Source organism: Argiope bruennichi, chromosome 8, assembly GCF_947563725.1.
Source record: "Argiope bruennichi chromosome 8, qqArgBrue1.1, whole genome shotgun sequence".
Lineage (NCBI taxonomy): Eukaryota > Metazoa > Arthropoda > Arachnida > Araneae > Araneidae > Argiope > Argiope bruennichi.
Genome location: NC_079158.1, coordinates 4,096,216 through 4,124,194, shown reverse-complemented (window position 1 = coordinate 4,124,194; position 27,979 = coordinate 4,096,216). Strand labels below are relative to the sequence as shown.

Here is a 27,979-nt window from a genome sequence, read left to right as displayed (position 1 = left end):
CGATCACAGCACTTTTTTTTAAAAATGCGAAATATCAACAACTGAGTAGTTATAAGTATGATTCTGATTTTATCTCTCTCAGTGGAAAAAGGTTCCAAATCGCGCCTACATCTTATCAAACATAAACTGAACGTCAAATAAATCAAATTGTTGATAGACTGAAAGACGTTATGCAATGGGAAACCGTGTTTCGAAAAACATTATTCTACTGTTATATTTTCCTTTATATATTTTAGAGTTGGATTTTAAATAGACTGTCATGCAGCCGAATTGAATTGGCTCGATTTTGAAACCGGACACTTACGAACACCAAAAGGATAATTGCTTCCCGATTAGCAGCCTTCACATAATTCTCGCTCTTTCACGCTTTTGGTACCGAAATAGAAGCAACGAATAATATTTCCTGCGATCGACTGAAGGTACTGTTTTACCAGCAATTAAAAGAAAAAAAAAACATTCTTTCAAAAAACCATCGAATATACAGGTGAGTCATTAGAGTGGAACATGGCTAATTTGAATTCCTCGGCAGTATTTTTTGCTCTGCTAAAATTTCTGTCAACAAAATTAAATTCTTTTCAAAATTTGAATTTATTTTGGTTTCTTCGAAGTCAGAACCAAGCATTGTAGAAAATTATTTAAACATATAAATCGCTTTCGATAGTGCCTCAAGGATCGGAAGCGAATAGCAGTACTTTGTATTCAGCAAAGTAACATTAAAAAAGGGTTTGTGTTAAAGAATTTCGAACACTTTCAAAAATGAGCTGTACTCTTTTGAGGTCTTAATGCACTACTGGAGAATTCAAAGTTCAGTAGTTCCATTGTTTATTAAAATCATTATTTTTAAAATTGAATTATTATTTTTTATTGGAATTATAATTTTTTTATTAAAAAAGTATTATAAATTTTATTAAAATTGTTTACCTACTACTTGAAATAATTTTTTAATTATTGTAAATTTTTCAGTAATAATTTTTATTGCTTCATTATGGAAATTTTTTACTCTTTATTTATTAGTTATTAAAACTTTTTCATATTAAAAATAAAATAAAATAAATATTGCTTTTTTCAGTTAGAAATATTATACTCTCTCTATGTAGTCTCTTTCTAAGTTCAATTTCTCATTGGAATTTTCAATTATTAGAAACAATCTTTTATCATAGTTTAGTTTTTTAGAATATTTAATGTAAATCGAATTTTTAAGATGTTCTCGGTGGTTTTGAAGTCGCTAAAATGTACTGCTTTTGTGAATTATTTAAAAGTTACTATTTCTGATTCCAAAAATGTCTATTACGGTGACAATCTTTTCGCAATATTTTATTTAATCAACATCTGTATGAAATGTTTTAAAAAACATTTTATGGAAAGAAAGGAGTGTGACTCAGAAACGTTGAAAATTGCTAAATTTTCTTCTTTCAGTGCTTTAAATCTGGAATTTTTGGAATTATGAAATGTAGACTCAATTATCCTTCATATTTTCTTTTGTTCACAATAAATGCCTTTTTTGTGGGAAACATTTTTTTTTTTTTTTTTTTGATGCCAAGCAGAAGTTTGGTATCGACTTGGCAATATTCATCTTAAATGTGGCTATTTAAGTTTCCCATTTAATTTATTTTATACAATTTGATCGAGATTTTTTTTTGTTTAATAAAAGATTTTTGCCTGTTTTTATTGGCATATTTTGGCATGAAATTTTAAATATGTTGCAATAATCTGTGCTAATCAAAAATATAAAAACCAAAACTGTTTATTTGTTGCAATTCAAAAAGGAGGTAATGCTTATTGAGGAAATCGTAGCTGTGACGACCATTTTTTTCTTTCAAATACGACATAAATTGAAGGGGAAAAAATGCATTTATGTTATTTGCACGTACCTAAAATATGTAAATGAAACAAAAAAGAAGCATATCACATTTTGATAAATGCAAATCATTCTAACTGAAAAAAAGTTCGTATATTAATGTAATTTTGACTACAATTCAAAATAAAGAAATCAAGTAAGAAAATCTGCTCAGAAAAGTATTGTGACACTGTTCAATGAATTATCAAAAATTATGAATTGATTTTGGGCCGCTTTTGCACTTTATGTCCTCTCTCACTGATTTGGCATGGATGTAATCAATTTAACTCAATATAAGTTGGGTTTTGTCCCTCTTCAATCAGATTTCTTGCCTATTAGAAATATTGTGTCCATTGATTTTTTGCTGCAAATAACCCCGCACATGTCCAATGGAATTGACGTGGATCTTAATCGCAGCAATGACAAATGACTCATAAGTAGGATGTTTTCAATATCCTAGAACAATTTAAAATGACTTGAGATTCCCAAGTTGTTTGCGTTTTTCTGTAAATTTCGTTTGAGAAGGCCAAGGTAGACATATTTACACATTGTTATTATCTATAAAGTCTTAGTTTCTCACACCAGAGCTTGCTATAGACAAATTGGTTGCCATCTCCATATTTTATAGAAGGCCGCAAGTTATGGATACTTAATGCTGTATTTGGGATGAGACAAATCTTTTTCTCGCCAATTCGTATGTTTTTTTTTTTTCTCGCCAATCGTACGTTTTGTGTTATTATGATCTGAATCGATGTTGCCCTTGATATGGATCTAACCAACTTTAACTGGACGATCAGATCCTTGCAGATTTTTAACTGAAAAATCACCAGAAGGAAATTAAGCAAACCAAATTTGATATTACTTTTCTTTCAAAGTTTCATTGTCATATACAGCATATAACTTTCTACATGCTCGCAATGCATTCCTGCCTTTAAGAAAATAATACAATAAAATATGTCAGAAATGCGGTTTTCCTTCCCTTTTATAAATTGGAATAAAACGAAATTAAATAATCAATTAATAAAATTCTTGCTAATTCAATCTAAAACAAGAAAACAACATAGATTAGGTGCTTTTGAACATGTTCGCAAAACAAAAGAACGTTCTAAAACCATCTAACGGTAAAATTTGCAATCATTTACTTGTCAGACCAATACATTAATCCTTAGGAAAGTCCTCAAGAAGATTTATTGTTGCCTCAATTTAAGAAGTTATTGCATTTTTTTTTAATCCCATTAAATTGCAAGCAAATTAAATTCCCGAAATTTTAGAGTTTAAATTAAAATTATTCAGCTTAATAATTTTGAAATAAAACTCCTCGGTTTTACCTTGAATGGGAACTAAAATGCTCCCGATAGAAATTTCTATTTCAATATCCAAGTGGTTTTCTCTTCCACTGAATTTCGTTAGTAGCATTTACTTTTGATTCTTTTGGATAACCAAGAATTATTAAACCAGAATTATCAACTTTAACAAAATTATTTCAACTATGTATCTGAATTCGCTTCTCAAACTATGTTTAATAATTTCTCTCTCATAGAAATGGAGAAAATATAACTCAAAGCATTTTTAAAAAAAAGCCATTTCTATCGGAAGTCCTTTCGCTTGTTCATCAAGATTAATTCCAGTAAAAGGAAGATTTTATGAAATATTAAAACTATATATTTCAATTAAGTTAGTTTTAATAATAATATATTTCTCCAAATACACGTCATACCTAAGGGAACAAACAAAAATAACAACTAGTAAATAAATGTACAAGTTTCCAAAATCATGCGTATTAAACTTATTAATATTGTTTTCATTTAGATGTTCTGAAATATCTTTATTGCTATCAATTATAAAGTCATCTTCATTTTTAATTTTATTAAAAATAAATTTAAAAAGGGCTTCCTCTTGTAGTAATAGACTGCAGGTTGTCTGCAATCCTTGCATCAGAGCCATAAGTCACGAACCTGTATTTTAACGGCGGAGCGCGATTGTCGGCATAATGGAAAGAGCGTCAATCTCTTTGCGCAAAAACCAGTTTTCTTTTCCTCCGATTTCTTTTTTCCATCGCTGTTGACGATTGCCTCTCTTCCCGGGAATTGAGGTTGAAAATAGGATTTGCTTCATAAATGTCATCGAATGGAAAGTCAACCATCTAACTCTCCGACCCGCCATGAAGGCACACGGATTTAAACCATAAAACTGAATGACCGGACCGCCGCAACAGCAACATTGGCGGGAACTGTAGTTGAGTCCTAAGGGCCGTCACCGGCCACGGTACAACCCACCCCGAAGGAAGTACATCCCGTCATCGATGGGAGGAGTCAGATCCCCCACCTATTAGTGTACCCTCTAGGGTGGCGAGATCCAACCCCCATGCCGGAAGCATCTCATCCTCATTTCGAGGTACCCCCCGGGGGTTTGTCATCGAATGGAAAAGTAAATCTCACTATAAGTGCATCACGTAATCATCTTCTCGTTTAATAATGAGGATTCTGTAAGCGATGATCGATAATTGCCTGTGCAAACGGAGAAAAACCTTTTCCCGTTCGAAATAGGGATCCCTAAATTTTGCAAACGTCTGACAGGTAGACCTTACTGCGTTTTAAAACAAATAATTAACGTTAAATAAATGATATTATTTAAGATTGGTAATGTAGGTTGTTTGCCACTAAAAGCGCTGCACCAGTAAAGCGTTTACTTTAAATGAAAAGAAGAATAAATAAAAAGAAATTAGAATTTTTCTGGCAAAATATAAACTTTGCAAAATAAGAAAACAAAGACTCTAAGTAACATATACTGAGTGGAAGAAAGTGCCAAAAAAGAAAATAATGAAAAAATACAGAAATTTTTAAAAAATAAGAATGAAAACTGGTAGAAAACTAATGGGGGTGGGAAGAAAAAAGGAGAGGGGAAAAAAGAAGTAAACGTAAACGAAAGAAATCAATAAAAATTCATAATATTTTTTTCAGAAAAAATAAATAAGAAATAAAGATAGTTTAAAATTAATTCAATGTTGTCAAAAATTCAAAGCGGAGCGGCTCACACCAGTTGCGGAGCTCGCTTGAAACACTTCACAGTAGTAGAGAATACTTTCACTTCGCAGCAATTCCATATTTTTCATTTCAAGAAATTCAAAAATATTATTTTTGGGGTGAAAAATAAAGCCCAAAATGTTTTCAGATTGATTCAAATGTAGAAGATGCACCTGAACACAAGTTAGTTAAAAATAAATATTACATTAAAAGCTGAATACTTATAAATTAAGAAAAACAAGGAGGTTGGGCGTAAGGTTCTTAATAAATATGGTGCGCTTTTAAACAATGAATGAAGATGCCGTTTGCATGAAAAGGGACATCGTATCGTCCTGTTTTGCGTAAGAGTATGTGCATGCCTGCTTCTCTTTTTCTCCATCCCCTGCGCCGATCCAGTTTATCCCAAGGGCGTAAAGTTTAAGACCAAGGAGCACTTTTCCGAAATTTGATGTTCATTGGTGGTTTTGATACCTCAAAACTCTAAATTACAACTCAGCGTGCCTGATCCAAGAATGTGAACTTTCAACAAATGAGACCCTCTGACCTGTAGCTGTCACATTTGGCTTGGGCAGTAGGAGCTTACTAAGAAAACGATGCGGAGAATTTTTATTTGATTTTCAATTACAAATGAATCGAATTCGTTTGATATTTAAAAAATAACGCTTGACCGGTACTAATTTTTAATTATTTTACAACTTTCCTCTCATTTTAATTAATTTTTCAAATATATTTTTAGGTATATTTTACATTATTTTTCAATGTTTTACTTATTGCTTTTAAACACACGCGCTTAATGACTATATTCAATAAATTTTTAAAAATATTATCAAGATAGAACGAATCAAACTCCAGACTTTATCACGCTGCATTGCTTCAGGCTAAAGGTTAGAATCTCTTGGATGAAGCGCACTTATTTTTCTCGGCCCACTCTGGACTAGCCAATCTGTCTGCGTTTCTCCGGTCTCCGCAGTGCCAGTTTCGCTACTTTTTAAAATATATCTTCGTAACAAATATGCACACTCAAATATTTTTCTAACTAAAAGCAAATCCAGAGACAATGGGCTGAAACACTACTAACCTATCTCTCGGAGCTCAACAAATCTAATCTAGGTGCGCATAATTATTACTTTCCGCCACGAATGCTCTTGTTCACTGAAATGATAATTACAGATTAACACTGTCTGTGGAAATGGACTTCTCCGAAGTGGTTGGCAGTTTCGGCCGATGGCAGTTGAGAGTATTCCTCTTCTTCGCCTTCTTCAATGTCGTCGGCATGTGGCAGAATTTTTCCATTGTTTTCCTGGCCGCCAATGTCCCCTTTCGTTGCGTCCAACCCCCGTCCCCGCACAACAGCACAAGTTCTTCTTTCGGCGATCAATGCGAAGTGGCTGCGGGTAACAATTCGAGCACGCCTTGCACCCAGTGGGAGTATGATATTTTGCAAACGTCTCAGACGATCGTCAGTGAGGTAAGAATGCTTTGAAAATGTATTCGTCAATTTAATAATTAATTTCTATAACTATGCTTTCAAACCGAAGAGCGGTTCACGAGTGATGTCACTTGCATACTGCCTTTTGACTAGCCCACAGAGAAGAATTTTTTAAAGTTGTGTTGGTCAGAGACACTCCTCTCTGCAGCGACAGTTAACCTGATCATGGCGTGGCAGCTACAACAGTGACAAACAGTACAAACACTTTATTTATCTGCTAAATCTGACAGCGCAAATTTACAGTAAATAAGTTGAAAGTGACGTGACGCTGCACTATGTTCATGTTCAGCTAATTATTCTCGAGTAGGATCTTAAGAGATAATTGATATAATTGAAAAGAATCCAATTTCTATATAAATAATTGATATCATTGTAAGGAAACTGTACTGAAGCATGGAACCCAAAAATACGCAGAGACAGGAAATTCGTTATTTGCCAATTTCTGCGTTTGATTCTCTGCGGTGGCAGTTCTTTATAATTTTAATCAAGATAATAATAAGTTAGATTGGCTTTTCGAAAAATTCTTGGCACAATACTGAAAATATAGTAATTCTTCTTTAGTTGGTTATTCAAGGAACACACTAAAACGACGTATTTTGTTTGAAAAATACAATAATTCACATTAATTTTGAAACAAAGTAGTATGTTTCTACTTTTGAATTTTTGTAATAATTATTTTGAAATATTATTATACTCATAATGAGCGATATTAATACATTTTCAAATACGCAAAAATTGTAATGTTTACGTAACTGAAATGACAACTAAAGCGTTTTAATCGCGATGGCCCTTTTTGAATTATTACACACACAGAAAATACGGAAAAAGTGTTTGAACAGAGTTTGTTTAGGCGCTAATTTTATTGTTAATAAATGAGATAAAAATGAATGTTGGTAAGCAAATACGCAGAATTCCAACTAACATAGAAGAATACAGAAATGATATCTTGAATTGATATGACAGAAATGATATTTAATTTATAATGCATTGATATAGCTTGATATTTATTAAAACGTTATTTAAAACTTGATATTTATTAAGCAGCGATATGCAAATTTTAATAAGAGCAAAAGTGATTAAACCCACTAATAAGCACACACTGAAATTTGATTGGTTAAATAAGTGAGTGAAAATATGAAATAAGGACATTTGTTTATTTATCTGGAAAAACATTAACATTATCAGTTAAAATGTTCTATGATTTAAATTAAATTAAAAGTCTTTTATTAGCTAAGCGATCAGAGAAAAAGTCTCCAGTTTTCTAAGATATACATTGAAAAACTTGTGGAAAGTTAGGAAATTATAATATTTAGTGATGCGAGTAAGTTTAAATTGTTTGGATCAGGTGGCAAAAAGTTGGTTTAAAGGAAAAGCTTTGAATCCACAAAATGTGTTGCTGACGCACTGAAGAGGGAGTATTATGGTGTGGAGTGTATGCCTTGGCAAAAAGACCGAATAAATTGGTGTTCGTTGATGGTATTCTGAATGCACATCAGCATAGAGACATTTTGCACGATAATTTATCTGATATGGCATCAAAATTAAGTCTACAAAACAATTTCCGTTTACAGCGACCCCAAACGCACAGCAAGGATGATTAAAGAATTGTTACTGCAGAAAGATTAGAAACTTTACTGCAGTTTCCTGATATGAACCCCATTAAGAATTTGTGGTACTCTCAAGATCCGAAAGTGGGATAGCATATGTTTTCAGGTAAAAATTCTTTTATATCAATGAAAAAGTCCCTCGTCCAATCCAACATAAAGATATATGGAGAAAGATTGCAAGTTGTGATCGGTAATGAATGCCTTATTTCTATCAAGTATTAATCTTCAGTTTGCATTTGCCCACACGAGTTTGTAGATCTTGTTGTGTACTCAAATGTCTTTTTCTCTTACCAAATTATAGGATTCTTCAAGTCGTCGCTTGTTATTACTTTTACATTAAATGCTTTTTATTTGTTAAAATGTTCATCATTTTCTAATATTTGTTTCGAGAAAATAAATTTCAACTTTAACCCATAAGCCGTATCATTTTTATGCTAAATGTTCAAATATTTTTTTTCATCATTTTAAATTGTTCTTCTTCCTCGAATATTAATCACAACAAAGTGCGATTCTTATTATAGAGTACATTGTGATACTTATTCTCAAAACATTTATATATTTCACGGAATCCCAGCATTGAATCTCCTGTTAACTGTCCTAGAAAACTTGTTCTTGGGTTAAATCTAATAAAAAGATAGAAAGTTTTATTATTTGATCTCATAAAGGAAAGATTAATTCAATGACGCTTCATAACAGGCAATGTACTTTCGACGCTACTAAGGCTGCTTAAAAATTGAAATGAAAGGAACAAATTGAGTTTTCTTTATTTTAGTTATATTAACACTAGGGCTATTTTGGGATTGACCTCGTCATTTTGAACCACGATCCGATGGCAAGGACAACACCCTCTCCAAGCATCCGTACCACACCAGCAGGAAGACATTTGGTTCCGACGGATTTAAAGTATGCCATACCTGTTTCCATGGCTGTTCTTAGTGAACTTGGGTTTCGAGCCTGGAACCCTCTTGTTGTAACGCCGAAGCCTTACAACCGAGCCCAGTCAGAATTAGGAAAAAAGCGTTTTGAATAGGATGTGGTATTTTCACTGTACTAATTTTTTTATGATTATTACATTAGCTTAAAAGTATTTATAATTTTAAATCCCTTACTCAATACTGTTGTTGTTTCTTATGGCAATTGTCATGACAATGCCAGCGATTTTAAGCTGAGAGAACGTCTCTTGTTCTCAGTAGCGCCATCTAGGGCCCAGAGAACGTCTTAGATACTCATGCATCACATTCGCTTTTACAACCCCTTTTTACAGGGGGCACATTCACACACCTCACAGGTAGAACGTAGATGAAGAACAACCATGCTCAAACTGGGATCACAGGGAAGACGCGCTACCACTATGCCAGGACGTCAGCCTAACTCGATACTAAATGCTTTTAATAAGGATTATATACATATTTAAAATTATAGCTATATTCGGTTTTTATTATATTTTGACATTCTATAATTATTGTAATTTTTCTATTTATCGTCTTTGATTTGATTCTTTGTTAGTATTAATATTATTTTCATTCTTTCATCTTTTGTTTATTTAAAAAATACTATATAATTTTTAACAAAGTTTGTTTAAGTTTGTACAATCAGTATCTGAAGTTTCAGCTTTTTCATTTCACCTAATTCTTTTAAAAATTTAAGATGCGAAGAACTGGACTGAAATTTTTCCAAACTTCTTCACGTATACTGAAGATTGTTAAAAGAGACGCATAAACTTAATGTCGTTTGCTGAAGGAATGACCTTAAGCTTGATTCCTTTTGCAGTGGGATCTGGTGTGCGACCGGGAGTGGCTCGTCTCCTTGGCCAAGTCGTCTTACATGCTCGGTTTTCTGCTCTCCGTCGTCGTCTTCGGCCAGATTTCAGACTGGTATGTCTTCCTCTTTATCCCTCTATGGAATATATATATATATATATATATATATATATATATATATATATATATATATATATATATATATATATATATATATATATATATATATATATATATATATATATATATATATATATATATATATATATATATATATATATATATATATATATATATATACAGGATGTCCCACAAGGTATGCAGCGCTTAATTTTTACAGATTCGGATAGAACACGTCAAGACAAATACTTTGATGTATAACATGTGGGGTCCCCGAATATAGCGTCATAGTCTAATTAAGATGTGCAGCTTGCGTCATGAAAACTTCAAGAAACGTGAAAAGAAACTAAGTGAAAATCAATATTTATTGAGAACTTCCAATACAATATATTTTCGAAATCTCGGCCATTCGAAAAAAATGTAAAATGTCATCTCGATTACAAGTTCGCAACTGCTTTCTGCAAAACATCTGTTCCAATTTCCTTGATCTCGGTTTCAACTGCTGCTCTCAAGTCGTTGAGGGTTGTGTGACATACACTGTGTCTTTGAGACGTACCCATAAAAAAAGCCTCATGGGTTGAGATCCGGCGAGTAAGTGGCCACTCTGTGCCATTGCGGGCTCTCACTACGGAATCCAACCCGATCAGTTTATCGTGAAAATATTCCGCAAGGAGATCGAAGTTTCGCTGAGTGTGGTGAAGTCTAGCACCGTCTTACAGAAACCAATAATCGCTTATCTTGTTTATGCCATGAAAGAATTGAATGGCACCGTCATTCAACACGTCAAAATAAGCTTCACCGGCGACATTTCCTATAAAAAAAATTGGCCCAATGGCACCTTCGGCAGATAACGCGCACCAAACTGTGAGCCTAAGTGGGTGCAGTGGCCGAGCTATTGCATGGTGAAGACTTTCAGTGGCCCAGAACCCCCAGATCTGTTTGTTAACATATCCTTAGAGGTGGAAGTGCGCTTTGTCCCTGAACCAGATCCGATTGAAATCAGTTTCGCCACATTAACCTTATTAATCATCGTGCCTGCAAAATCAAACCTTCTTAAACTATCCAATTCAGTCAATGATGATTGATTTAGATTTTGTAAGGGAACAGAGCCGCATAAAAATTCGCATCTTCCCTCGCAGACGCTCTTTCCTCATAGACGTTGCTTCAAATTTCCATAGTCACATAGGGAAGCTTCCATGTTGTGCAATCGTCGTATGCATCATAATTTGGAGTACAAACTGTCGGATTCATAACTAACGTTCTTCATGTCATTAGAACTATGCTGCTATATTTGGGGACCCCACATGTTATACATCAAAATACTTGTCTTCATGTATTCTATCCGAATTCGGATCGTATTATGTCATTTCGGACAGCGGTCATATAAAGAGGATAGCGTCTATGCCGTCCCTTTCCTCGCCGTGTCTAGGGGAAGGTTTCCAATTAGGGATGACGCCAAGCACGAAGCCAAGGCATTACAAAAAGGCGACCCTCAATTCTGAAGACGAATGATTAATATATCATTTGAAAAATGTGAGGGCAGAGAGTATGTAATAGCAAACTGGCTGCCATCTACTAGTGCTAATTGCAATTGTGATACAGTAAAATGCAACGGTTAAGTAATTTTATCTTTATTTTACTGTAAATTATTTGATATTATTTATTACCAGTGTACTAATTGATAATAATTACCTTATGTTCTTTAACTAAAAAAAGAATGACGGAAATAATTTTAAATATTTTTTTAATTGCTACAATTTGCTCCAGGTTTACTGACCGACAGGGTTTGAAAAAATATTTCTGGTGCTAAAATTAACGATTTTTTTTTGGGGGGGGGATGCATAAATGAAACGAATAGTTGTTATAAAAAAGGCAGTCATAAAAGAGGAATGGTAAATGCATTTAGAAATATAAACATTTTTCCAAATATTGGTACATCGCGACCCAGTCTCCTCTACACAAAATTATCTAGCTATTCATCAATGATGCGTCATTAGGTTTTCACACATGTTTTCGCTTTCATATAGTTTAATTAATATTTTTCCTGATGCATTTCATTTGTCTATATTTTTACTCTTGCTTCCTAACTAATTATTCCATTTTTGAATGTGTTTCTTTTTCATTAATTAAATTTTATATATATATTTTTTTGTTCCTTATTTATTGCCATTTTATGTGAATCTAAACAGCTTCCTTTTTTATAAGACTAAGGTTTATTTGAATTCAAATAATTTATACATGAATATTAAGAATAAAGTTTGGACAATTCTTTTTAAATATTTTTAGATGATAACTTTGGAAATTATTACTTGAAGGAAACATTTTAAACGATGAATCAAATCAATGATGATCAGTTTGAATCAAGTACTCGTTTTTTTCAGGGATTTGTATTTAAATGATCGTCATTCATCAACAGTATTCAAATGTATATAACAGTATTCAACAGTATTCAATTCATCAACAGTATTGTAAGGATCATTTAATATTTTATTACTCATTCAATGTTGTGTGTTGCAAGCAGATGAAATGAAGCATAATAATTGAAAACGCGTTCAATGCATTTTTTAGTGCAACAATTTCGCAAAAAAAACTCCTTGTAAATATGTAGTGAATCGGAATAAAGGAAAAGTTTTCTTCTTGACTAATTCTGTGCCAAATTTCTTTTATTCGAATTGCAACTGGAAGTGCGACACAAGCGACGTTTCCTCTGTTATGGCAGGACGACTTTTATTACAATAACTTACTTCGGTAACTTAGTAGTACAGATGACGATAGAATTACGCTACCTTACTTCTTGCAATCCTCACTTTTTTGTGTTATATTGTAATATCATTTTGATGTTATTTTTGTTTTTCTAATCTGTGTTTGTAAATCTCAACACTTCCATTCTGAAATTTGCTATCCAAGCTTCGCATTAGCCGACCTCACTCCGCTGCACTAGCACAGGATTCGCTCTTTGGCTGAAAAGGACTTTCCTTCAGGTGAATGGAACGATGACATTTCTGTGACACATTGGAGTCAGCAAAGCTCTCAGTGGTGTTTGGAGTGATCCTCTCGATTTTCTCAAATGTCTGAAGCAGAATATAAAATGAGGCCTATTGTGTCTGCATATATAATAAATGTAAATTATTTTAATAATGTTCGAGCAATAATGTAAATAATGCTATTATGACCATTCCCTGCCTTTCCACACGGTTTTTAATAAGAAAAGAAACGTGGAATAAATTTGGAATTCAGCAGGAATTTTTAAAACTTTATTTGCCTAACTTTGTTCCAGATTTTTTGAAGTGTTGAAATGAAGTCAGAGATTGCTTAGAATTCTCCCTCAAGTCAGAATGATTTCCTTGCAATACATCGGAATTCATCGACTAGCGCACAGGAAATCCTGACTCCTCAAAAGAGTTGTTAATTGCGTAATGAAACATGGTTAATTTAAACTCCTTTGACTGAATTTTGATTTCTTGAATTTCTGATTAACGTAATGTTAAAATATCAATTTTAATTCGAAAGTATTTTAGTTAGTTTGAAATTAGGAACTACAGTTATTAATAATTTTTTTTTATGTTAAATGCGTCTTTGTTAATTTTAAAGGTACTAATTATTTACCTCCTTTGTCCACTCGAGATTTTTGCAACTTTGGATTGTATTTAATAGAATAGTAATAAAAATTTCTTCCATTTAAAAAAAACACTAAATGTGAAATGCGTTGCAAATTTGAATTTTTACTCTACAATTATTGCATTCAAATGGCTTTTATTGTTTGTTCAGTCTTGTTAATGTTGCTTACTTTTTATTGAAGTGTTTTTTAAACGATCAAAATTTTTCTACGCATAACAACCATTATTTTAATATTACAATTTTCTGCTTACTAAGCACCATTCATTTGCACTGCTACTCCACAAAAAAGTGCGCCAGGGAAAATAAAACTGCAACCGCGGTCATTATTGCTATTCATTCTCAGATCCGAAGACCCTCCTGGTTTTTGCGCATGTATCATGAATGTTTCGTTAGAAAGGGATGGAGAGAAGGTGAAAGGAGAATATGTTTTACATTTATTTAGCAATAGGTTGAATGCAAATTTTTCTCGGCATTAGAAAACGTAATAAATGCTAAACTTTCTTCGTACCACCTTTTAGCGAAGTAGAATCACCGAAAAGTACTAGTCTCAGAATCCTGAAACGAACAGTAGCAAACCGATCCTTCCCTCATCCACAGAACGCAGGAAAGCTCTCTCTCTCTCTATCAAGAGCCGTATCGCCCGTGCCATTATGTTCCGTCTGAAAAACAGCCAAATGGAAAATTGCTTGTTGATTGTTAGTTTAAAATGCTTTTGTGATTGTTTATGTGGTCATATTCTTTATAGGCATACCTTCCATTCAGCAAGCATTATTTATTCTTATTTGATGGTGGATTATATGGATACGGATTATGCTAATTCTTTCATGAAATGAACTGAATTTGGAATATGTGCGTCCAATAATTTTATTTTTCTGGCAACTAAGCACATCTTAGCCCATGATTTAATGCTGATTAATTTTAACACACACACACACATGATGTACAAAGATCATATGATTTGTAGAGGCCACACTTGCATAAAATCCTCTGCTTAATTAATTTTGCCCAGTACTCTGTAATATTTTTTAATTGCATGAGTGATAAATGATAGAGCATATTAAATTTTAAAATGTAAAAATTATAAACCATGGTTTAAAAAACATGTTTTATGATAGTTCTAAAAGAGATAGTTCTATGAGAAATGTAGATATCAAATTAAAGTCGCTACAGTATAAGGCTCTGTAAACAATGCTAAAAGGAAATGAAGTCGTGAACAGCATGAAAAAAAGAAGTCGCATTTTTTAAAAATTAAAATAAATGCAATAAAAATTCCATTTTGTTTAGAGTATCGATATCAGCGCCTTATGCTCTTACGTTGTTTGCTTTGTACTTCGTATTTTTGAAAGTAAAATGATTTTCTGCTTTTTTGTCTTGCTTGTCTCTTGTGAACTCATTTTAGTCGTGTGTTTCTCTGTAATATTTTCTACTTCTTCTTCAGCATTGGACGATATCCGACCATCCTCATGTGCTACGTCATCACCTGCGTCAGCATGTTGCTGTCTCTCTTGTCCAATTCCTTCGTCATGTTCGCTGTCTTGCGCTTCTTCCACGCCTTCGGAAGGGCTGGCGCTTCCACGGTTGGATACGTGCTGAGTGAGTGACAGAAATCACGAAATTTATCAAATATTATTAAATTCCAAAGTAATTTGTTTAAGTATCTTGACGATGTCTCTAATTGTGATTTAGAAATAATTGCACGGTAAAAAAAGTAATTCGACATAACCTTAAATAGAAAATTGCAATTTTTGACTTCTTTTCCTCAATTTCATGTTTGCCACGTACAAACTGCTGGGTATTTAGGGAACTCGAGAAGAGAACGAATCGGAATATATGACCGCATACACCACTCCAATAAGATACTGGCCACATTGTCGGCTAACGTCATAGTTGAATTTCAATCATTTAAAATTTCGACTACATAAGGGGAGATTGCACCAATTGACGAATGCTGAAATAAAGAAAGAGCCGACTTCACTGTAAGAATCTCCATCGCCCTATGAATGTCGATATGCTACTACTGAGCTACTACAATCCATATGCTACTACTGAGAATGATAAGAACGTTAGGTTGTCATTGGGAACGGGACCTATTCACGTAGTGTCGTGAAGCAATAAAAGATTTTCCAAATCCTTTCCATTTATTTTCATGTAACCAGATAACATTTCCAAAATTGCACTGCTATCCGATTCTAGCTTTTGCGTTTTCTACTTCCCTATAATTTTTAGCTTTCAATAACCTTGTTAATTTCGAACTTTCTTTCTCAATGACTAGCATTTCTTATGGTGTGTTGCGTCATTTACAATATAAATTTATCCCTTAAATCAATTTACACATATTGAAATGTTATTTCCACGTGTCTTTTCTTTTCCATGACGTATTCTGATGTAATCTATCATCTCTGGCCTTGTGTGTGCTGCCAGATATTTGAATATTCCAAACACTGGTACACCCTGCGAAATAACCCCGAACACTTTTTCTTTTATCGTTGCCTTCGATATTTCGCATGCTAGGAATATGAGAATGCGAAAGCAAATTTAAATGAAATTTGCAAGACAAGCATATAAACAATATTTTAAAAGAATTTTGAGGATCAAGGTCGTTTTTCATCTTGTACGATCGCTTTTATTCATTAAATGGTATTCACTATTTTAGATTGATATATCGAGTAAATTTGAAAATGGGGCGAATTTCATTCATTTTTTCCCCCTTAAAGTGATACAAATGAAAATGCGCCCTGATTATCTTACTCCATGTCGATAATAGTCATAGACAGTAAGTATTTTCTCTCATGTAGAACGAAATGGTAGCAGTGTAGAAGAAGCCATTCAGTGTTTCCCATCAGCCTATGTCTCTCTGCTTCCGACCAAGAGACAGGAATAACCTTCTCTATTATTTATTTTTTTTAATCGTTAGAAGATTGGACGTTTCCAAACACGGAGTGAGACGTAGGGGTAAGGTAAAAAGACTGCAAAGGAAATATTTCGGGAGGGTGACTTGGAAGGCATATAACTTCTGAGTGATTAAAGAGTGCTCAAACTACTTAAGCAAAAAGTTTGAAGTGATTGGGCACCTTATATGAGAGGAGTGAATTCAAAAGTGTTCTAACCTACGTACAGGTGAATACTGATAAAAAAAAAATCTGCACGAATGGCAAGGGTTTCATTTAAAGTACTGTGCATGGTATTGGTGAATCTCCATTTAAAGTATATAACGCGGGTTCAAATGAATTTCCTTCATGACCGTATGAAGTCTTTTCTTTCTTTAGCAAGCTACTTGTGTTTCGTCCGCTTTGTTACACGAAATCACCAAGAACACTGAATGAATCAGTCCATTTCTATTGCTTATCTGTCTGATGGCTTTCCTTTTCTGTCCCACTCTTTACAGGGTGTATCGAACTTTAGGTGTCATATAGAAGAGTAAGGCATGTAGAAAGAAGTACATTTTTGGCGTCTGAAACATAAAGAAGGCCCCGCGTAGAGGAATATTTGTCTATAATTAAGTGAAAGAAAAGGCTTCTCGAAATAAAATAATTCAGATATAATGAAATACAAATTTTTAATAGCATAATTACTCTGTTGATTGAATTGAAATCATTGCGAGTCGAACGAAGAATTAAATTTACGATAAGGGCAAGTAAACCTTCACAATAGCAAACCTTTGAAGTATTTAAAGTAAGTGTTCAAAGGATTTGCCATCCAAAGCAATACATGCTTCACCTGTTATTTGATTGTTATGATTGTTTTTTATTTTATTAAATCTATGCTATGCTCGAGATGTGATGCGTTTAGAGTTATTTTTACAGTCATGGAGATGGTGGGTCCGGCACATCAAGCCGAAGTTGGCATCGCCGTCCAGCTTGGCTGGTCAGTTGGCTTTGTGACTCTGGTGGCCGTCGCCTGGTCCTTTCGCCATTGGTTCTGGCTGCAACTCGTCATATCGATTTCCTTCCTGCCCTTCGCCCTCTTCTTTGGGTAAGTGGATGAAGGTTCGCCGTCGATATTTTCATTCTGGGCATGGGAGTCACTCAAGGTCGGGATTACTTTCTTGCTGAAAACTAATACAGTTAATGAGTGTTCATATTGAGCGCTAAGCGCAACGAGCGTGGATTGAATGATGTTCGCAGCGTTCAAAGCAAATCTTTTGCTGTTTAAAACCACTGTCTACTTTTTTCTTTGTATTTATTTCGATAATATGATTCTAATTGTTACAAAGGAATACCAGATAAGTTTTCTAATTTATTTTTTGTTAGTTCTTGTACATTGTTAATTTTTTTTACATAATTTGCTTTGATTTACATAAATGCTTCTATTAGAATCAATTGTTAACATTATTCGAATAAATTTAATTAATAGAGATATTTGTTTGAATTAATGTACCTTTAATTAGTTTTGTGCAAAATTATTTATTGGGTTACAGTTTTCTAATTTTAATATGGGTATATAATAATTTTTGCAATTAATTAATTTGTACATGTCTATAAAAAAAGAACAACAGGACATATATTAAAACCTCTTTAAAAAAAAAAATTTTTTTTCCAAAATCGCATCAGATCGCATTAATCGTATTACAGATCGTGAACGAGTAGGGCAGTGGGTCTCGCGTGTCTGGCCTATCTCTTTGGGCCTATTTCTTTGTACCATACAGATTGTCAATGCACATGCAATTCATGGGATAAACGTGCAAAACCACCGTTATGCATGGATCACTGCACAACTGCAGGCATACTTTGCAACATTTCAAGAGAAGCGAGGTACATTGCACTAATTGCAGCTAATACGGCTCCAAGAGATGATCACTGAGGATTCCTGCCCGCACATTGGCATTAACGCTCTACTGAGTTTTCCCCAGTACATTGGAATTGAGATTATCCACCGTCCACATGTGTGCATTGACAATGCCTTCTGGACTCACAGCCTCTATGTTTTTTTCCTTCCTCTCAACGGGGCTTGTCCAACTGCGATTTTTGTTCCTTTTCGTGCGTATTAACAAGGACGCACTCTGAGTTTTTCGATCCAGCAACCGAACAAACACCCTGTATATCACGTTTATCAAGTGACATGAATTTTGAATTTACTCTATTAGAAATTCTTTCAGTATGGAATTTTTTTTGCCCTTGAAACTTTTTGTACGCTTATATTTAAATCTACACGTTTCAAGCTTGTAAACAAAGAATTTTGTAACCGATTTTCAATTTACTTCTTGATGTACTAAAGCTATAAAACCTTGGACAGATGAATGTTCTCTCTACAGATGAATATTCTCTAGCAATTTGATATTTTGAAATTTCCAAACTTAATTAACATTTAACCGATTAATTTAAATTTAATTTTAATTCCATGCAGACATCACCATCTGATCTTTAATTTGAAAGGAAAACTAAATGAAAGTTTCAGTAATATTTATTATAATAAATAAGACAATGTTCAATAATATTTACACTAATAAGTGAAAAAGCAAATGCAAGTAAAAATACGAAGTGCAGGATCAGAATCGTTAGACATCTGAAATTCTTAAATAGAAAAACTTTAGCAGAAAAGAAAATCCATTATGAATAGCTGAGGAGTTAGAGAAACATTGCATCAAAAATCACATTTCTACAAAGTTCCTCTATTGCGTAAGTAATCCCATTGGTTTGAAATGACTCTATGGTATTTAATTGAAGGATCATTCCGGAATCTCCCCGTTGGCTGCTGACACAAGGCAAGCTCGCCAAACTGGAGCGACTTCTGAGAAGGGCTTCCGCCATCAACAAACGCGAGGCGAAGGAAGACTCGAGGATGCCCAAGAAAAAGGTGAGGAAGTTCGTCTGCCACTGATTATACATTGCCTTCAGCGTTGCCTTTAGTAGCGCAGCAGTCATTTTGGCACTTTTAATTCGGAATAATTTTAAAACAAGGTTTTTCTTTCATAGAGATCTTATTTAGGTTATTATAAATGATATTAATAACCTCTAATGACCGTGGGTGAATGTTTCCCTGGGATGACGCTCAATGCATTAGTTTTGAGGTATGAAAAGGTGGCATAAGTCAATAAATTTGCATTTTAATACCTCTAAACACTTTATGAATAGAAGCCTGAAATTTTGTATATGCATAAATAAGAAACGTTTTGCTCTCTCTCTCTCTCTCTCTCTCTATATATATATATATATATATATATATTATTGTCATGAAGATCCAAAGAATAACAGGTTCCAAAGTAACACTATATCTTTATTAGCTCTAAGCAACTTGTAACGTGCAAGCGAAGAAATTGTACGTTACGTACGTTAAGTGATTCCACTGCTTGTGGAACTCAGAATTTATATCTTTACTGAACAACCTAGAATTATAAAGAAGCTTATAGAAAGTTCTAGAAGCCTCTAGAACATGAACAAATGAATAACAAGGAATTTAAGTTAAAGTTCAACCCTTAAAATAATGCCACTTGACTGGGGTTCGAATCCACGCCCTTGTGCTTTGCAAGCGCGTACTTTACCTCTGAGACACGCTTACTATGTGTAACTCTTCCTTTTGCGACATTACTCCCCTCTGAAAGTACAGCGACTCGCTGAAAAAAAAAATCAAGCTGTGTTAAGAGGTTTCATTCTTGCACGAGTCATGGGTCCAGTATGTATGTCTTCTTTCTCACCAATAGCATCTTCTTGCTTTTGTTCTTCATCCTCATTTAGGGTTTGCTCATAATAGGGCTTCATGCGCAAAACATGCACTACTTCTTTTTGCTTTCTTATATACACACACACACACACACACACATATATATATATTTAGAGAATTTCGTTGACATATGTGTTGTCGTTCTAAAGAAAGACAAAATGCTTTCAAAAATGGACAATTATTGCAACTTTAATAAGAGTTAATACTCATACATCTGAAGGAAAATGCAATATATTGTATTTCTTCTAAGCAGATTATCACAATTTTTATGCTGGCCATTTTTTTTTTTCGTATGGAATGTGTGATGGTGTGTAGGGAAAATCGTAAAACGCCTGATTTTTTTAACTTTTTTTCCATCGCCAGCTAATTAACCATTCCGCATTCTGAAATAATAAATCTTAAGTCACAACTTCTTTTAACTTCCCTGTCATTGCATACATCCAGATTGCTATGATACAAATTTCGATATCTCCTATTCTAAAACGTGAGAAGCATACAGGAAGATATCTGAGACACATTAGCAATGATATAAATAGGAGGTTTGGGGAGTGGGAGGGGAAGAGAACAACCTTCGTTAAAATTATTCTGAAGAAATGCCAATTTTTTGGTGGAGTTTATTTTAAATGACTGAAATTCAGAATAATTAAGATAAGAATTATTGAGCTTCACGTAGCTTTAAATACTCGGTATTTGCTCAGAAGGCGCTTGTATTCATACCTGAAAGAAACGATTCCTCAGGTTGTCAGCATGTCAAAGGACCGAATGAAAGCTGAATGTGCAAAAAACATCTTGTTCTGATTGAAATTCCAAAAAATTTGCTTTGGTTCAGAAAAGTCTGGATATTTGATTGGAGAGCCAAAGAAGAAATACATTCTAGCTATCAAAAAGTTAACTACATATTAATATAAGCTCAAACTAGCTGTTAAATATTAAGGAGTTTGATGTAAAGTATAAAAATATTCAGTAAGACAATCCATTACAAAATTTCGTTTTGTTTCTTCAGGACGAGATGAAAAAGACAGCGACCCTGCTTGAAGTGTTGAAGATGCCCACAATGAGGATTAGAACCGTCTACATGATATACATTTGGTAATTAATAATGGATTCTCTCTTTCACAAAAAATTGCTGTGTTTCTGCATGCTATTAGAGAGTACAGAAAGAAAGAGCGAAAGTCGTTCTCGTTTCCAGGTTCGTGAACGCCTTCATGTACTACGCGCTGTCCTACAATACGAACGACTTGGCGGGGAGTCCATACCTCAACTTCTTTGTTGCGGGATTCATCGAGTTCCCCTCCTACGCTCTGGTCTTCTGGGGCATCAAGAAGTGGGGCCGCCGCTCAACTCTCCTCTCTTGCATGATGGCGGGGGCTGTCTCCAGCGCAGCCCTTCTGTTTGTACCCTCTAGTAAGGAGCCTATGGTTGAACTCATAATATGATTGGCTTTCGTAAATGTAGTGCAATATTGTCATTAGTTTTTCACTTTATTTTTGATGTATCTTCTTGATGATTATACAATATCTTAACTTAGTTTATAATAATTTAGTCATCAGCTAATCGATGAATTTTTTTGATTAATAAAATGCGTTATTATAACATTCGTTTGAGTACTACTTCGAGCTCAAAGATAAGCTCAAAGTTGCATTTTAAGTAAACATGTTTCCATTTCTCTAACGGAACAATAATAACGCCGTATTTGATTAAGTATCCTATCATTGAAAATGGGACGTACATCCTTACGAGGATTGCAAACATCATATTCTAATAAGAGGAAGGAAGGGATAAGGAAAGATATATGTTTCATGATTCTTCTTTGCATTGTCATTGGGCATACTGGTCGACCTTATCTCAAAACAGGAAAGACAGGATATGTTTTCTGGCATTCTGCCCTGTCTCCCTAGAAATTTATTCATCTGGTAGTGAAATGCTTTGAATGCAATCATCCATAGCAACAAAAACTGTCTAGAAATGATAAACAATAACATTTCAGGAAATTCATTTCCAATTACAAATCGCCTAAGCTTGTTATATCCTACACTGTACATTTCTGGAAATTCCTTTCTAATGAAATTCATGTTACTGTTGCAGATCTGCCTTGGCTAATAAACACCTTTGCAATGGTTGGGAAGTTCTGTTTCACTGGCTCCTTTGGACTTCTATATCTCTACACGACGGAGGTGTTCCCGACCGGAGTACGCAACGCTACTCTCGGATCCTGCTCGATGTGTGCACACGTTGGTTCCATCCTCGCGCCGTTCCTGAGAGACTTGGTGAGTGACCTACTGGTCAATTTAGAATCCACATGATCGATCGATAATGTAACTTCAATGTCACTGGTCGTATAGGCAAACCCTGTGAGACAGCTGATTTGGATGTTGCAACGAATTGAATGTATGATTTCGTGTTACAGAATGTTAGACTGCGGTTTAGTCACGTTATGCTGACGAATTCATGCAGTTCTTAATGCGGCCAGCATCATTCCAATGTGAATGCAGATTAAATGCGATGTTTTATTTCTCAGAATACCTGATCGCTGAGGTCACTAATCTTCGTAATGTTGTTCTAAATGAGAATCATAAATTCTTTGTTACGCTGGCTCTTTTTTGTGGAGATGAAAATAGCCAATTGAAGTTATCAATCTTTGATATTATCTTTGAAATGTCGGCATGTTGATTAATATCAACTTTTCTGGGTGAGCACTTTGAACGCGGCAGTGAGCATTTCCCGTGAAATAAGCAATCCTCTGGCGATGTTTTCTAGTTAACAATACCATCGCGTATGAAGAGATTTGTTTCTGCGTTATCTTTTTTTTTTTTTTTTTTTTTTTTTTGCGCATGAAGTGCTTTTGAAGATATCTAACTTGTGTGTTTCACTTTAATTGCGGTATTACATAGAGTGGCGGGTGCGGAATTCTTTCCATGTTTCCCAATGTTTGTAGCTGATGATGGGCCTAACAATCCAGCAAAATACATAACATATTGAAAGTTATCCATTTTTAAAATGCTCGAAGTGCTCAACGGGAACAAATGTCAAATTTCCGCCTGCTCTTCTTCTCAGGAAACTTGTTCAGATGTACGGAAGCGTCGTCAAATTCATACCAACTGACTTGAAACAGCGATGGAGTAAAAATTGCATCTTTTTCAGACCTTCCCGGTCTGCAGTGAACTCCCGCCCAGATATCTCTAGATGTTTTTCATGCATAGAAAAGTTTAGTACATAACTGTGAAACACTATGCTACTGTTGCATGAGGTCGTATTTTTATGTTTATTTCTTTGCCTTATCCACTTCGTTAAGGTGAGGATTTAGACTAGTAAAAGAAAATATCATTAACGAGAACAAATGTAAAAAATGTTTAAAATGTTTCTTTTTAATGCGCCGAAACTACTGAAGTATTTGATCAAATAGTTGAAATTTCATACACGGTATTGGAAAACTTCTCCGCCCTCTCTGCATCATGGCCCAGTTTTAACAACAACAACAAAAAAAAAATATCACTGTGAAGTAAAAGACAGCGGCAGCATTAAAGAACCTATGTCGGCTTCATTCCGTCTCAGTAATACGAAAACAAATCTTAAAACTTCCTACAAGCTACGTTTACAAAAAAAAAAAAAAAAAAACTATTAATTTGTTGAAACTGAATGACCTCCAGAAAACTTTGATAAGCAACTGGCGAGTCCTGAATGTCTTTTGGAGCAACATTAACTGTCGGCCTGCAAAATTCATAGTAAGAACTACATAGTTTCACTTATCTTAACAGTTGCAGAACCTTCATCTTACACTTTTACAGTTCATTTCATGTAAAATATCAATTTTGCTTGTAATTTTATTTTTTGTCATATCTGGATATTTCTTTTTATCTTAATAAAATCTTGTTGACTACAAAAAGTAAATATACCCAAGATATAAAAATGTTTTTTAAAGAATAAAAATTTTATATCAAAAATGCATATGAAAAGCGTTACATGTCAACTTTAAAACCTCAGAAAAATTTGAAGTTTGCTTTATCAGGAGCGATAATGACAATAAATAACTGTTGTAAAATTTGTGTTTTGTGATTTGTATCCTTAATGCAGTTAACGCTTAAAATACTTGAAAAATGAATTTGTTAAACTAATTATTTAAGGCAACAAATCCAATCGAAATTTTCAAGTTTTTGAAGAAAGGTTATATCATTTGTTCCATGGGAATTGCAAAGTTTGTTTTTCAAATGATAGTTTAAATATGTACTGCTAACAATTTAAGGTAAAATTAATTATTGTTATAATTTTATATCTGAGCACATATTATATTCCCAAATCGCTTAGGAATGCATTTCTCCGTGATAATGGAGAAGCATGCGCAATTTTAGAAATCCTCAATATTTATTGGAAATTAGTTGAAAAAATTCTGCAAATTGCGCCATCAAACTATTATTCCTATTCTGAAGAAATCTTCGAATGATCTAAAATTCAATTATAATAATGCTATGAGATTACTTAGTTCAGTTTTATCGCCGAGTACCAGGAATGCGAGTCGTTTGAGCGGTGGCGAGTCGTTATCTAATGGAAATTATTTCATTCACATAAGTTCATTCGTTACTTCAAAATGCGTTTCGTATTTAAAAAAGTAATTACTTTTGCGTACAACTATTAAACCCTCTTTTAATTCTTCTTTTCTTCTTAAATGCAGGGAAAAGCGACCCATTCCATTGTGCCCAACATGTTGTGCACAGTTTTCGCACTGACAAGTGGCGCTCTGACACTGTTGCTGCCTGAAACTCGAGGATTAGACTTGCCAGATACGTTACAAGAAGGTGAAGATCTCGGGAAGTAAGTCGATGCAATAATGCTATTTTCATTTTGTAGGCAAATTATTTCCCATAGAACAAAAAATAAGCAAGAACTGATCTTTATAATCCAAGGGACCACTAAGTAATGGCCGGTATGGGACCTGATTTTTACTGCAAAGTAAACTCTTTTATTTATATGATAATACTTATAGATTTTATTCATATCATTTATAAAATGTGTCATTTGAAATCGATGAAAAATCTTCCGAAAAGAGAGAGAGAGAGGAAACTAGGGCGGAGTCTTATAAGCTTCCATCTTTGTAATTAAGAAAAAAAAAAATTATATGCGTTACGTCGCTCATTAGAAACTGTGAACCATCTTATACATTACGAACGGCATGTTTGACATAAACAAGAAAAATGTCATACTCTTCTGTTTGAAAAGAAAAGACCTTTTTTCTTGAATAGTACCCATTTTTCAAAAGGAACTTGGATCTAAAAATAGTGATATTATGATTCGAAGAAATTTGCTCTAGATCTTCAACATTTGAATTCTTTGCCATTTCTAACAAACAAAATAAATGATGATTCAACTGAGTCAGTAAAATCAATGTAGAATCACATTTCAGAAGACGAAGAAACACATTTAATGTTGAAATAAAAAAGTGCTTCTGAAGGCAGCGAAAAGTGCCTATATTTGCACATATTTCAAAAATAGTATTTGAATGACAAAATGCTTCATCTTCAGCTTTCAATTCATTCAGTTGTTCGTATCACTGCTGATGTTTTCCGAATCTCGTGAAAAATGAATGGGTCGGTTTTCGTCCAACGAGCGCGGATCGGGAATGTTGCTTTTCTCTTTAATGATAGACTTGACATTCATTGTGTTGTTTTTTAACTTTATTATTATTGGTGTTATTACAAACTTTTCCAGCTTTTCTTTCTACTGATCTTTCATTACTTTCGAAGTTCTTGAATTGTATACGCTTGAAGAAGAAACATTATAGGCAATAGAATGTTCAGATTTTCAATTAAAAATAAAATCAATTGAAAATTATGTTATGACTCACAATACATGAAAACGATTGTTAATTAGACACCGTGAACTCAGGAATCAGCGTTTTATCCCATCTTCTAAATGAGATACTGACTATTTTCCTGAAAAAAGTATAAAATGCTATCTTACTGATATTCTTAGCAATATGCATTTATATTGTTGCATTAAAAACATAATACATTGTACTAAAAGAAAATGTTTATTTTAAAAGAATTATCAAGACAATATAAATATATGAATAATAATCATGGAAGTAAATACGCCGGCGTATGGGTAGCGCGTCTTTCCCGTGATCTGGGCGTCCCGGGATCGAATCCCGAATCGGGCATGGTTGTTCTTTTCTGTCTGTGAAGTGTGTGAATGTGCCACTCCTGTGAAAAGGAGTTATGGAAGCGCAGGAAGTAGATAAGTCGTACTACTGGCCTTAGTTGCTACTGGAAAAACAAGAGACACTCACTTGGCTTAAATCGCTGAAGATAACTGTCAGCGGGTTTGTCAAGTGCCATAAGTAAATATTCTGGCATGGAAATTTTTTGACAAACATAAGAATGAACCTATAATCAGTTAGGAATGTGAAATTACAACCTAGAGGATTCGTGCACAAACTTAAGAGTTAATTATTTATCACAATGATATGCCGTTGGGACAGCAGTTAAAATGATATTTAAAAAGTGAAATCTCACTCTTAATTTATCAAGCGGAAATTCTCTTGAAAGTCGTGTCAGGCGACGTATGGAAATAACCTGTCTTCCTGTAAGTTCAATTGACTGCGGGTAATAAAACGAATTCCAAATTTTCATCTATAGTGTTCACTTACAGATGGATGGAGAAGCTTTCCGAAGATTGATTCTGTCCAAATTTGAGGGTAATTTACAATTTTTGTATTAAGTCTGCAAATCAAAATGCATTTGTCTGCAATCAAAATGCTTAAAAATATTGCAAAATCAATTGGGTGGATTCAGGGAGGTGCCAAACGCAAGAGATTTATTGTTGATTTTTACCACTGCAGTGCTTCCTTGTACATGAAGGCTAGGATGTCTGGATTCCGCTTTTGAAGTGAAAGCAACAATTTACTTGTAAACTGCGCTATTGACATGCGCTTCAGATGCAATGCTGTGAATTCGTATCGCCATTATTCAAACTGGTGGCAATGCCGGTTTCTACAATTCCAGTGTCAGTTGGAGTAACAAATCTTTCCTTTTGCAGGTCCTAGAAAAGCAAACACAAACTCGCAGTCGGAAACGCTTTTATGAAAAGTAATGATTCAAGAATGCTCTGAAAGTTGGTTCACTGAATAAATAAGTTGAAGAAGTGTATTTATTCCCTTTGAAATAAAATTCCGAATCTTCTTTTTCTCATTCTTTTCTTTATAAATTATAATGATTCTATACTAACACACAAACATGAAGCATTTTGTGATTTAACTGTTTTGCAAGTTATAAGAAAATTCTGAGTTATCTATTGTATAAGAAATGGAATTTGCTGGATTTTGTATCGCAATCGTGTGGCTTACGTTAATGAAACAAAAATTTTAAAAATGGGCGTTTTTTCTCTTGTTTTACAACCTCGTTAAATTTAGTTACTAAAAAAATATTTTAAAAATCAAATAACATGCTTATATTGATGCAGTAAAAAGTAGAATATTAAATTGGTTTGTCTTTATTGGTATAATAAAAGTAGAAACATTCCCCATTGCCTCCTGTTATATAATATTAAAAAAAACTGATAAAAAAGACATGTATTTAAAAAATAGTAACCAAATTAAGTTTTAAAAATAATGTTTCTATTAGAAAAAAAAATAATTTCTTAATCAAAAGATAATTTCTTAATAAATCAGGTCCAAATAAAACCCTAAAAACATGAAACATTTCTAAAGAGGCTTTTGATAAAATGGAATTATTTATCCATTACAGTTTAATTTCTTAATAGCATCGCTTTTAGCGCCTCAGCTTTTTAAATTTTTTCCAACCTCCATAGCTAAAATGAATTTTTTTTATTCTTCTTATTAGCCCAGTAATGACGACGTTTTTTATCATCAAAACATT

General features: G+C 33.8%; 1 protein-coding gene across 2 annotated transcripts; it reads left to right on the top strand.

The window, feature by feature from the left end:
• The first annotated feature begins 147 nt into the window (after positions 1-147).
• On the top strand, positions 148-27,264 carry LOC129980492 (organic cation transporter protein-like). Of its 2 annotated transcripts, XM_056090814.1 has the most exons (11): positions 148-484; positions 6,031-6,328; positions 9,727-9,830; positions 14,893-15,047; positions 17,258-17,426; positions 19,118-19,247; positions 21,115-21,200; positions 21,301-21,515; positions 22,197-22,378; positions 24,778-24,917; positions 27,141-27,262. In XM_056090814.1, exons 2-11 carry the CDS (start codon positions 6,050-6,052, stop codon positions 27,145-27,147), a joined length of 1,467 nt encoding a protein of 488 aa, XP_055946789.1. In that variant the 5' UTR covers positions 148-484; positions 6,031-6,049; the 3' UTR covers positions 27,148-27,262. The 2 variants fall into 2 exon arrangements, with proteins under 2 accessions (XP_055946789.1, XP_055946790.1); XM_056090815.1 differs by lacking the exons at positions 148-484; positions 14,893-15,047 and having other exon boundaries at positions 6,169-6,328; positions 27,141-27,264.
• Positions 27,265-27,979: the final 715 nt, after the last annotated feature.